Source organism: Oryx dammah, unplaced genomic scaffold (assembly GCF_014754425.2).
Source record: "Oryx dammah isolate SB20612 unplaced genomic scaffold, SCBI_Odam_1.1 HiC_scaffold_10, whole genome shotgun sequence".
Classification (NCBI taxonomy): Eukaryota; Metazoa; Chordata; class Mammalia; order Artiodactyla; family Bovidae; genus Oryx; species Oryx dammah.
The window spans coordinates 1396736-1409046 of NW_024070194.1; the positions used below are offsets into that span (position 1 = coordinate 1396736).

The 12311-nt window shown below is 49.2% G+C and overlaps 1 protein-coding gene across 2 annotated transcripts in view; it reads right to left on the minus strand.

Annotated features, from left to right (window-relative positions):
- Positions 1 to 12311, minus strand: part of DOK5 (docking protein 5) — a 152030-nt gene that overhangs the window by 20480 nt on the left and 119239 nt on the right. The window contains exon 7 of one of the 2 annotated variants that reach the window (XM_040248095.1): positions 453 to 984. The exons of the other annotated variant lie outside the window; for it this stretch is intronic. Coding sequence (XP_040104029.1) covers positions 949 to 984 — 36 coding nt within the window. The 3' untranslated portion in view covers positions 453 to 948. Of the gene's footprint in view, positions 1 to 452; positions 985 to 12311 lie in introns of those variants that run through there. 2 annotated transcript variants of the gene reach the window in all.

The following is a 12311-nucleotide window of genomic DNA, read 5'->3' on the forward strand; positions in this document are numbered from 1 at the left end:
AAGAGGCATTAAGCATGGGAAAGAGGCTGGTTACACACGGTGCACCCTTTTGTACCATTTGCATTTTCTATCACGTACGAATCAAATCTTTTAAGCCTGCTTTTGAAGTCTCAAGAGAAATCATAGCTCCCACCCTCCACTGCATACCATTCCGTGCATTAAAGAATGTTGAAACTACAAATAAAGCGCTGAGTGATGTTTAAGTACCCCGATTCCTGCAAGAACAAGCCTGTAGGGAAGAATCTCTTCCCACTTCACACACTGTCATTTTATAGGTCCTTTCCTCCCCAACCCTAACCCCCTTGATCCTCTCCAGATGACACTAGAAAATGAAACCAAAGAGAAATTGAAAGGAGACTAGAAAAGAGCTCCCAACAAAGCTTAAACATAATTTAAAATTTCTAACCAGAGAGAAGTACTCCAAATACCTCATGAACAGTAAACATGTTTCGAACAGAATCTTTAAACTGTTACGTTTATTCCTACAAAATCCAGATCAAATGTCTCTTTTAAAAGAGAACAACAGTCTTAGACAATATTTTTTAAGACATAAAAATCAAGCATGTATTTGTGTAGCGTGTGATCTATCTACCCAGTTTGATAAATTTATATTTCTAAGGTATATCAAACACCCTTGTAAAGTGCTAGCAAATAAATCTTGTACGGCTCCGTGCTTGGAGTAATTCATTGAGATAACTACATTTGTTGCATTCTTTGGGATTCTCTGTGCTTGATAAAGCACGTTCATTTAATCAATACAAACCGCTTAAAATGCTAATTGCTATGCTAAGTGCTGGTAACCAAACCCTCTGGAACGGAGGTGCAGATGCTGTTGAACAAGTTTTGTAATCATTGTGGGGCAAGTCCTGTAATCACTGCAGGTTGATGAGAAGGGGTAAATCGTCCTCAAGGTGCACACAGGTCCGCACCGCAGAAAGGTTCTCACACTCATCTTTCCTCCACCTGTTGGACAGGTGCACTCCCCTGCTAGCAGAGGAATGAGGTCTTAAAAGGAGGCAGCTTTCTCCAGCAAGAGTGCAACCACATGTTCTTGCTTTCGGAAACAATGAAACCCCATGAACACATCCTGCTGAGATGCGCGTGAAGACCGGTAGGCAATTATGCCTGTACTGGCCCCTGTGTTCTCAGCACCACGGATGTTCACTGAAAGATCACTGATGTGGGTCTGCCTGTGGGTTTTGGGGTATAAAGGGTATCAAAGCTCGCGGTCACACACTGTGCACGCTCTGGCTCCCCTGTCATTTCTTCCAGGGACCAAGGAGCCAGATTCCCAGTCACTTTAGAGTCGTTGTTCTCGAAGTGTGGTCCCTGGCCAGCGTCAGCATCACTTGAGAACTTGTTAGACACCCCGATCCCAGCGCGTCACCCAGACCCTCGGGGACCTGCAGGCGGAGCCCACCCTCCGGGGGCTTGGTGAGCCTTCTCGGCGACTCTGCTTCCCACAGAAGTTGGGAACCACAACCCCAGGGCCCGCTCTCCTGCTCCCTCACCTCTCACCTCCACCCAGACCACGGCCACACTCACACTTGGGCCCTAGACACCCTCTCTCTCCTACTGGAGCCTCCAAACATCCTTCTGCCCTTCAGTCCCACCAACACACATCCTGGGCTTCCTGGTCCCGTCCTGGCTCTTCACGTGCTGACTGTGAGCCATGAAGCCTCTGTTTCCCTCTGTGAAATGGACCTGATCGTATTGCCAATAAAATGCATTCCATTAAAAAGAATGAAAGAAACCAAGGTTGACCAACTTTTCTGTCAAGGCCAGATATTAACGGCCTTTGGCTCTGCAGGTTATCCAGTCTCTGTGGTGGCTAAGAACCCCCTCCTTTGTTTCCATGCAAAAGCAGCCGTGACAATATAAAAATGGAGGGGGCGGCTGTGTTCTAATGAAACCGTACTCATGAAAACAGGCACAGACTAGATTTTGCTCATCAGCCATGATTTGCCAACCCGAGTCAGACCTATGCTACATGACTTTGAACTATTCCCATGAAGTATTTATTGATGAGTGAAAAAACCAGCGTGCAGTTTTTTAAACATGTAAAATGATCGTGATTCTATAAACCAACAAGGACCCCCAGAGACTCACATCTTGTGTAGGTATCTATGTAATCTTCTGGGTGTCTGTACAGATTTCTACATAGCATGACGTGAATACAGAGGAAAGCGTGGAAAAGGACACGCCTTTAAGGTTCAGGAGTTGCTAGAGAGGGGAGACAGGCATGCTAACCAGTAATAAAAAGGAAAGTCAGAAACAGCACACAGCATCTGTGTGCTCATATTTTTGCAGTTACTTAAATTTTCCATACATGTACTTACATAAAGATAAACAGGATTCAAAAACCAACCCCCGTCTCCAAGGACAGTTGTGAAAATTAAACAAAATAAAGCCGCACCACAGATCGAGCTGCTCACTCCAACTTTAACTGTCCGTCTGTGAGCCGAAGCCTCCGAACGCGGTTTTCCATGAACGCGCCCCCTGCCTGCACCCTGCCTCCCCTCGCCGCTTTCAGTGAATTCTGCCCTTGGCGCTTTGATTCACGCACTCCCTCACGGCAGGCATTTCTACCACCTGGGCATCATGTACAGCGTCCACTCTGCTGGGGGCTGGAAACTAAAAATGCATCAAACACAGAGCTTTTGTCCCCCAGGTGTGTGTGCGCGTGCTTATTTGCTGAGTCGTATCCGACTCTGTGAGCCCAGGGACTGCAAACTGCCAGGCTCCTCTGTCCATGGACCTTTCCTGGCAAGAATGCCGCAGCGGGCTGCCTTTTCCGCCTTGTATAGTAAATGGCCAGGGAGCTAGTTCAAAGCCCAGCTAGGCTCCCATCACTGTCTGCTCACACAATGGCGCCGCCTTCTCAACAGAGGAGAGCAGCTGCTGCTGCTGCTGAGTCGCGTCAGTCGTGTCCGAGTCTGTGCAACCCCACAGACGGCGGCCCACCAGGCTCCCCCGTCCCTGGGACTCTCCAGGCAAGAGTACTGGAGAGAGGTACCATTGCCTTCTCCGAGAAGAGAGACCCACGTGCAATCAGAACTCTCCTTCCCTGGAGGAGAAGCCTCCTCCTCTGCGCTCACCCACCCTGCACAGGGCGTGATCTGTACGCAGCAGGCTCTGGGTGAAAGTGCTGAATGACCGAGTTGCCGACGGACGCGCTGGCTGGCTCGGCTGAGCATGTGGCCCAGGCAGCGGATGAGGAGCCGCCCTCGCCTCCCATCAGTTGCCGCCTCAGCCTCTCTGGCTCGGTCAGCGTCCTGCTGCATGTTGTGTGAACAGCATTTGGTTCTCTCGCTCACGGTTCCCATGAAAACGATGTGTCCAGAGAGGACGGCTCTCCAGGGGGAGGCCCGCCCCACCTCCACCCCAGCAGGCCTCTAAGAGGTTCTGCTTTATCCCAAGAGGCTCTTTTAAAAAAGTTTAGATGGGACGAAATGGGAGAGTAGAACCAACATATAAACACTCCCAGGTGTAAAACAGGCAGCTAGTAGGCCGCTGCTGCCCAGCACGCAGAGCTCAGCCTGGGCTCTGTGGTGACCCGGCGAGTGGGGAGGGGCGGGGGAGGGGAGGGGGAGGCTCAGGAGGGAGGGGTTGTGCACGCTTAGTCCTTCGGTCACGCCGACTCTCTGCAACCACATGGACTGTGGCCCACCAGGCTCCTCTGTTTATGGGATTCTCCAGGCAAAAATACTGGAGTGGGTAGCCATGCCCTCCTCCAGGGGATCTTCCTGACCCAGGGATCACACCCTACGTAGAGCTGATTCACTTCGTTGTAGAGCAGAAACTAACACAACATTGTAAAGTAATCATATTCCAAAAAAAAGTTTAAAAGTTTGTTGGAGGAGAGTTCCTTTACTCTCCAAGTCAGCGTGAGCAGCTCGGGCTGACTCATATTCAGTAGGTGCAGACACCGCGCTGGCAAATCTCAGCTTTGACCCCCACAGCGAGGTGTGTACTAATAGGGAGGACAGACAGTAAACGTGGTGACGTGACCTGCCCACGGACCCAGGGCTGGGAAGGACGCCGGCCAGGACGTCAGGCCTTCTCCTCCAGAGCCGAGGCCCAGAGCGGAATCCTGTGCATTCCCTGAGAAAGCGCTGAGGATGTCATGGAGACCTTAAGGGACGGGTTCATATCCTGTTCACTGAAGTTTGGAAATACATTTTACTACGGAAATGAAAGCTCCAGAGCTTAGAGAAACGAGAGCTGTCCGGAGGAGGCCCGGGGTGCTGGGAAGGCCCCCGGGGGCTTGAGGGACAGAGGCTCGCAGGGACTCTGCCGGCCCCTGGAGGCCCGCTCTCCCAGGGCGCTTCTCTCAGCTCGAAATCGACTGTCTACGAGACAGGTGGTCATCCTGGGCTTTCCAGTGAAACCTACTCCCCTGGACCGCCAAGCCTGACCAGCTCTGCCGGGTGTTTGGCAGGAACCACTCAAAGAGCTGTCTCCGCTTTCTCCAGCTCTTTCCCTTGTTCTAATTCTTGGAGCAAAATCGAGGTATTCCCACCATCGAAACGCGACTGAGATATCACAGAATATGACTGAGCTGTGAAGGAAAGCGTGGGCAGGGGCTTACTCCTCGAGTGTTACAGAAGAGAGGGAGAGAGGAAGGCCGCGGAGGGAAAGCGCAGCCGTGACGCCACGTGGGAGCAGAGCTGCGGCTGAGACAACGGCCGCACTGTCGCCCGCGGCTTTGATAAAGAGACCCATTAGTGGAATCCAGCGTTTGGGGCAAGTTTCCAAATCCAGCATTCTGGTGAGCTCCAGATGCCCTCCAACGGTTATTTTCATGGAAGGAAAGTCATTTGCCTCAGTTTTCTGAGAGCCCTCTGAATTCTCGGACGTGCGCATAAAACAGAATGAGCCCTCCCTTCGCTTCCGGTAACGTTTTATGCCTCCTTGCTGGGGCAATTCTCTCCCCACCTGTGCAGGGAAACTGATAACCTCTGGGACTGTTTCCAGCAGCCTCTCAGAGCAGACTCACTTGGAGCCTGTGTTTTGGCATTGGAGGGCAGATGGGATTTGGGATTCTGGCTTCGTTTCTCTTTTTCTCTGTGCTCATAAAATCGTCTATTTGACCCTCTTTTGTTCATTCAGCAAAGCTTCAGTGAACCCTGTGCCAAGCCCTGAGATGATGGCGACACAGAGGGCCTTGTCCCTTCCCCTCCAGAGGCCCCAGAGCCTGGTCATTGAGACAAGAAAAGACGGGACTATATAAAGCGGGTTTCCCTGGTGGCTCAGTGGTAAAGAATCTGCCTGCCAATCAAGCAGACACAGGTACGATCCCTGTTCCAGGAAGATCCGCGTGCCGTGACCGCCGAGCCGGCATGCCGCGATTACTGAAGCCCGCACGCCTAGAGCCTGCGCTCCGCAGGAAGAGAAGGCAGCAGTGAGAAGCCCCAGCAAGAGGAAAGCCCCCGCAGCACGAAGACCCAGCACAGCCAGAAATAAAGTAGATCAATAAAATAAAATAAAAAAACCAGAAGAGTGTCAGCATCTCCCACTGAGAGCTGCTGTTCAGCTCTGACTCCGGCAGGCACAGCGTTGCCACAGTCTCGTTTTCTCGAAAGACAGAACTGTGTGTTTATGTGAAGCTTCCACTTTAACACAGGGAACTAAGTTAGTCTTTTAAAAATACCTTCTGTGCCGATACCTTAGCTACTGGTGTTGTTTAGTCACGAAACTGTGTCTGACTCTTTGTGACCCCATGGACTATAGCCCGCCAAGCTCCTCTGTCCACGGGACTTCCCAGACAAGAGTACTGGAGTGTGTGGCCATTTCCTTCTCCAGGGGCTCTTCCCGACCCGAGGATCGAACGTGCAACTCCCACATGGGCAGGCAGATTCTGTACGACTCGCAGTGCCTGGCGTCTCACATGTGCTATATAGCTCAAAACATGCTTTCGCATTTGCTGCGATCTAGTTGAAATACCATTATTATCTTTCAACTTGAAAATCAAGCAGTATCACTCTTAGAAACTCTTAGTTACTTGTGCTATTAGTAACTTAATAATATCTTAAAAGCTACATTTGCTCCTTTAAATATATTTATTAATATAAATGAAATATAACAATTCAATTCCACAACTTTATTCTGTGTTGATTCTGTGTTCCATGACTTCAATAAGCTGCATTCTATCTTTAAATAAATGAATTCAGAGAAAAAAAAAATTTTAATTTTTGCTAAGAAGAGCCCAGTAGCTAACCTGTAGATACTGGAGCTAGCAACACCTGGGTTTAAATCTTGGCACCATCATTTCAGTCCGTGTGTCCAGGCTTCAAACTCCTATAAAAATGGGATGACAGAACCCACCGTCAGTGGAGCCAAGACAAGATGTTAATAGATGTCTAGTGCTCGGCAGAGTTCCCGGCACAACGTAACTTCTCAGTGAACGTCAGAGTCGCCGTTATCACCAGCAGCAGTAGCTCACAGCTACCTCTGGTTCATCCGAAAACTCAGCTCAGGCACAAACTTCTCCACAAAGATCATCTCATCCCTTGATGGAGACCACATTTCTAGCACCTGAAAACGTCCCTGCCAAGCTTTCAAAGCCTGTTCTTTCTTACCAAGCTCTGCTACGCATTTCAGTGGGAAAGCCCGTCCTCTTTCTCGCTGGTGGACCAGCTCAGTCCAGAAGTCCAACTGCTGTTTCTATAAAATAATCATGGGTGCTACCTTGGTGGCTCAGTGATAAAGCACTCTCCCGCCAATGCAGGAGATGAGGGTTCGATCCCTGGCCCAGGAAGATCCCCCGAGCTGAGGAGCAACTAAGCCCGGCTGTCACAGCTGTTGAGCTTGGGCCCAGAGCCTGGAGTTGCAACTTCAGAAGCCTGTGTGTCCTAGAGACTGCACTCTGCAGAGAAGCCCCCCACACCACGCTCAGAGGCGCCCCCACTCGCCGCAAGTAGAGACAAAGCCCGCGCGGCAGCAGAGCCAGAAGGAACACACTTTTAAAAATTGTGTAGCCAGTTTAAAAAAATTAATGTTAGAGAAAAACATACAGTGGAATATTGATATTAAAGCCCCCTCCCAGACCCTCGAGTCACAGTCCCGCTCGCCAAAGGTAACCAACACAACCCGGGCCATTAGTCTCCCGCCACAAGCTCACTCTCGGGGCTCACAAAGCACGTGTGAGGGTGAGGGTGAGAACGAGTGTGTCCACTCTGCCTGCTGCCCTGCCCCTCCTCATCCGAGTGCTTCACACACACGGGGTCACCACCCACGACTGCTCAGCGGCCTCACTGAGCTCCTGTTGACACCACGGCCCACAGTGTGCCCAGGCTCCCGCTGGGGTGACGCTTCTGTTACTCACACACCAGCTCCCAAGAGTGGGAGCTCCATCTTCTCTGATCACGTCCCCAGCACCTCGTGGACAGCAGGGCTCAGCAAACGTGGTAAACAGAGGGATGTAAGGAAACAGGTGTGACTCCTCCAGGTGGGCCCACCTATCGTTGCTTCTGCTGGTGCGGTTTTAGAGTAAAGTCCTGGAAGTACTGTTGCCGAGTAAAGAGACGCCTGAAGTTCTCATTGTTTTGGCTGCACCTCACGGCGTGTGGAACGTCCGGGACCGGTGACTGACCCTGTGACCCCTCCAGTGGGAGCATGGAGTCTTAACCACTGGGCCACCGGGGAGTCCCTGAATCCAATTCTGATCCGTTTAATTCTGATCAGAGGGACAAACTGCCCTCTGAGGGGACTAGAGCAAGTTGAATCACAGGATTATACTGTTGCATGTTTGCAAGGGTTTAAATTCATAACTAATCTAAATCCAAGCTTCTTTAAAGATGCAAAAGATTTTTTCACAATTTACTTTATGTCCTCTATAAGATCTACTTTGCAAGCAGCAGATTGGTGTTTGATAAAATGTTTTTGAGCAATAATTAATATTAATGGAAAAAAGTTGATAACCACTTTAAGTAGTATGCTAAAAGAAACTTAAAAAAAAAGAATCTGTAAGTTAACCCAATTAACCAGAGTCTATAAACACAAAAAGGGGCAAAAACTGATTTTTTTTTTTGTGGATAGAAGAATAGGGACAAAGTTGTGAAAAGGGTGTTCATACACATAAAAATCCAAGCAGGTAAGGGTCTTTTAGTCTGAGAAGTAGTGAAATTGATTCTATGCTTTCTTTGATATCTTCCGTTATTTTTCTTTAATGTGCTGACTATAATTTTTTTAAATGAGGCTGAATATAACTTACTTTGGGTTGCAGAACTGTAACACAGTTCCACTTGAATTCTACAAATTCATTATCAAATTTTATTTGCAAAACTAAACATGGAAATAAATCTCAGTTAAACAAGCAAATGAAAAAAGAGGGAACACAGAAATAGGTGGGATTAAACTCACAAGCTTGGAGGCACAGTCAGGGCTGCAGAGGAAGGGGGAGACGGGGCCTCAAAGTCACCCCCAGGGGAGGCCAAACCTGCAGCCACACAGGGAGCCGCCAGGTAGCCATCACTCTCCACCCTGTCCCTCTCGCCTAGAAGGAAATTCTAAAGATGACAGCCCGGGTCGAGGAATGAGGGACCTCCCACACACCGCCACTCCTTGCTCCAAAATTAGACTCTCACAGCACTGATCTCCAAGGTGGCAAAAATAGCCGGCCGCTCAGGGAAGTCCCAAAGTGTCCCCACGGAGTCTTCCTGTCGCTGTTCCAGCGAGGCAGCTGCCGGCTCTCAAGCAAACAGCTCCGGCAGCCGCATCTCATCACCGGTCAGTCCTCACCGAACCACCCACGCTCCTCCGCGCCACCCTTGGCGTGAATCAGAGCACACTGGACTCACCAGCAGAGGGAGGAGAGTCACGAGGTACACGATGCCGCTCTGGAGCCAGAAATACCAAAAGAAACCGGGTTTGCCATAACAGTAATGTTTTTAAGATGTACTCTAAGCGGAAATGCATTTCTGAAAGGTACTCTGACATTCAGGGTAGTTTGAAAATGCTAAGACAGCGTGGATATGAGAGAAACAGGAGGGCTTTAAAACCCTCTGGAGAGTAAGGGCATTGCGGCCGCAGGCAGACTGTTAAGAACCACACAAACTCCCCTCTCACGCAGCCTGGGAGAATGGATACGTGTGTGCGTATGGCTGAGTCGCCCTGCTGCCCACCTGGAAGTCTCACAACATTGTTAATCAGCTAGACCCCAATATCAAACAGGAAATTGAAAAAGAACCACATAAAAGATCCTGCGTTCCTGGCTCCAGCAGCAATGAGCCCCTTAGCTGCAGGCAAGTGACCTCACCACTGTGAGCGTCTGTTTTCTCATCTATAGCATCTGGACAGATTCCTGCCAGGTCAAGGGTCATGAATAATTCTCCCTTGAATGATAAGTCCCGTGGGATCAGGGACTTTACCTGTCGATTACCGCTATATCCTAGAGCACATAACAGCAGACTGTTGCTGTTGCTATGTCGTGTCTGGCTCTTTTTCGATCCCAAGGACTGTGGATCACTAGGCTCCTCTGTCCATGGGATTTTCCAGGAAATAATACCACAGTTCAGTTCAGTTCAGTCGCTCAGTCATGTCCGACTCTTTGCGACCCCATGAATCGCAGCACACCAGGCCTCCCTGTCCATCTCCAACTCCCGGAGTTCACTCAGACTCACGTCCATCGAGTCCATGATGCCATCCAGCCATCTCATCCTCAGTTGTTCCCTTTTCCTCCTGCCCTCAATCCCTCCCAGCATCAGAGTCTTTTCCAATGAGTCAACTCTTTGCATGAGGTGGCCAAAGTACTGGAGTGTCAGCTTTAGCATCATTCCTTCCAAAGAACACCAGGACTGATCTCCTTTAGAATGGACTGCTTGGATCTCCTTGCAGTCCAAGGGACTCTCAAGAGTCTTCTCCAACACCACAGTTCAAAAGCATCAATTCTTCGGCACTCAGCCTTCTTTACAGTCCAACTCTCACATCCATACATGACCACAGGAAAAACCATAGCCTTGACTAGACGGATCTCAGTCGCCAAAGTAATGTCTCTGCTTTTGAATATGCTATCTAGGTTGGTCATAACTTTTCTTCCAAGGAGTAAGCGTCTTTTAATTTCATGGCTGCAGTCACCACATGCAGTGCTTTTGGAGCCCCCCAAAAATAAAGTCTGACACTGTTTCCACTGTTTCTCTATCTATTTCCCATGGAGTGATGGGACCGGATGCCATGATCCTCGTTTTCTGAATGTTGAGCTTTAAGCCAACTTTTTCACTCTCCTCTTTCACTTTCATCAAGAGGCTCTTTAGTTTCTCTTCACTTTCTGCCATAAGGGTGGTGTCATCTGCATATCTGAGGTTATTGATATTTTTCCTGGCAATCTTGATTCCAGCTTGTGCTTCCTCCAGCCCAGAATTTCTTATGATGTTCTCTGAATATAAGTTAAATAAAGAGGGTGACAATATACAGCCTTGACATACTCCTTTTCCTATTTGGAGCCAGTCTGTTGTTCCATGTCCAGTTCTAACTGTTGCTTCCTGACCTGCATACAGATTTCTCAAGAGGCAGGTCAGGTGGTCTGGTATTCCCATCTCTCTCAGAATTTTCCACAGTTCGTTGTGATCCACACAGTGAAAGGCTTTGGCATAGTCAATAAAGCAGAAATAGATGTTTTTCTGGAACTCTCTTGCTTTTTCAATGATCCAGCAGATGTTGGCTATTTGATCTCTGGTTCCTCTGCCTTTTCTAAAACCAGCTTGAACATCTGGAAGTTCATGGTTCACATATTGCTGAAGCCTGGCTTGGAGAATTTTGAGCATTACTTTACGAGCGTGTGAGATGAGTGCAATTGTGCGGTAGTTTGAGCATTCTTTGGCATTGCCTTTCTTTGGAATTGGAATGAAAACTGACCTTTTCCAGTCCTGTGGCCAGTGCTGAGTTTTCCAAACTTGCTGGCATATTGAGTGCAGCACTTTCACAGCATCATCTTTCAGGATTTGAAATAGCTCAACTGGAATTCCATCACCTCCACCAGCTTTGTTCGTAGTGACGCTTCCTAAGGCCCACTTGACTTCACATTCCAGGCTGTCTGGCTCGAGGTGAATGATCTCACCATCGTGATTATCTGGGTCGTGAAGATCGTTTTTGTACAATTCTTCTGTGTATTCTTGCCATCTCTTCTTAATATCTTCTGCTCCTGTTAGGTCCCTACCATCTCTGTCCTTTATTGAGCCCATCTTTGCATGAAATGTTCCCTTGGTATCTCTAATTTTCTTGAAGAGATCTCTAGTCTTTCCCATTCTGTTGTTTTCCTCCATTTCTTTGCATTGATCCCTGAGGAAGGCTGTCTTATCTCTCCTTGCTATTCTTTGGAACTCGGCATCAAATGGGTGTATCTTTCTTTTCTCCTTTGCTTTTCGCTTCCCATCTTTTCACAGCTATTTGTAAGCCCTCCTCATACAGAAATTTTGCTCTTTTGCATTTCTTTTTCTTGGGGATGGTCTTGATCCCTGTCTGCTGTACAATGTTACAAACCTCCGTCCATAGTTCATCAGGCACTCTATCTATCAGACCTAGTCCCTTCAATCTATTTCTCATTTCCACTGTATACTCATAAGGGATTTGATTTAGGTCATACCTGAATGGTCTAGTGGTTTTCCCTGCTTTCTTCAATCTAAGTCTGAATTTGGCAATAAGGAGTTCATGATCTGAGCCACAGTCAGCTCCCGGTCTTGTTTTTGCTCACTGTATAGTTTCTCCATCTTTGGCTGCAAAGAGCATCATCAATCTGGTTTCCATGTCAACCCTCTGGTGACGCCCGTGTGGAGTCAGTAAGGGGCCCCCATTCTCCCCTCCACGTGTGCACATTCTTGTGGGGTCCCCTCCCTCGGCCGTTGGAAGCACGTGTGGCCCTCGTTGTGAAGGAAAGTCTTTTTTGCTGGCTTTGGTGAAACAAGTGGGAAGATAGCAAGAAACGGAGGGCAGCTTTTGGGAGCTAGGGTGGCCTTCATCCACCAGCCAGCAGGAAACCAGGGCTCTTAAATTCTCAGCCCCAGGGAATCAACTTGCACTGATAACCACCGTGAGCTTGTGAGTGGGTCCCGCCCCTGTCTAAGCTTCTGCAGCCGCCACCTTCTGGCGCCAGGTGGGGTTTCGCGGAGGACACTCTCCCCGTGGATGGGGGAGGGTGATCGAGGGGCACCGCATCTGCTGTGCCTGCTGTCGCTGCTATCACTGCATCCGCTCCACCGCAGACCAGCCGGCACGAGACCCCGCAGGCTGGGGACCCCTGGCCTAGAACAGCGCAGCCTTGTGAGAATATGAAGCTGAGGCCCAGGTGGGCCCCGCCCACACGCCTGACCCACGGC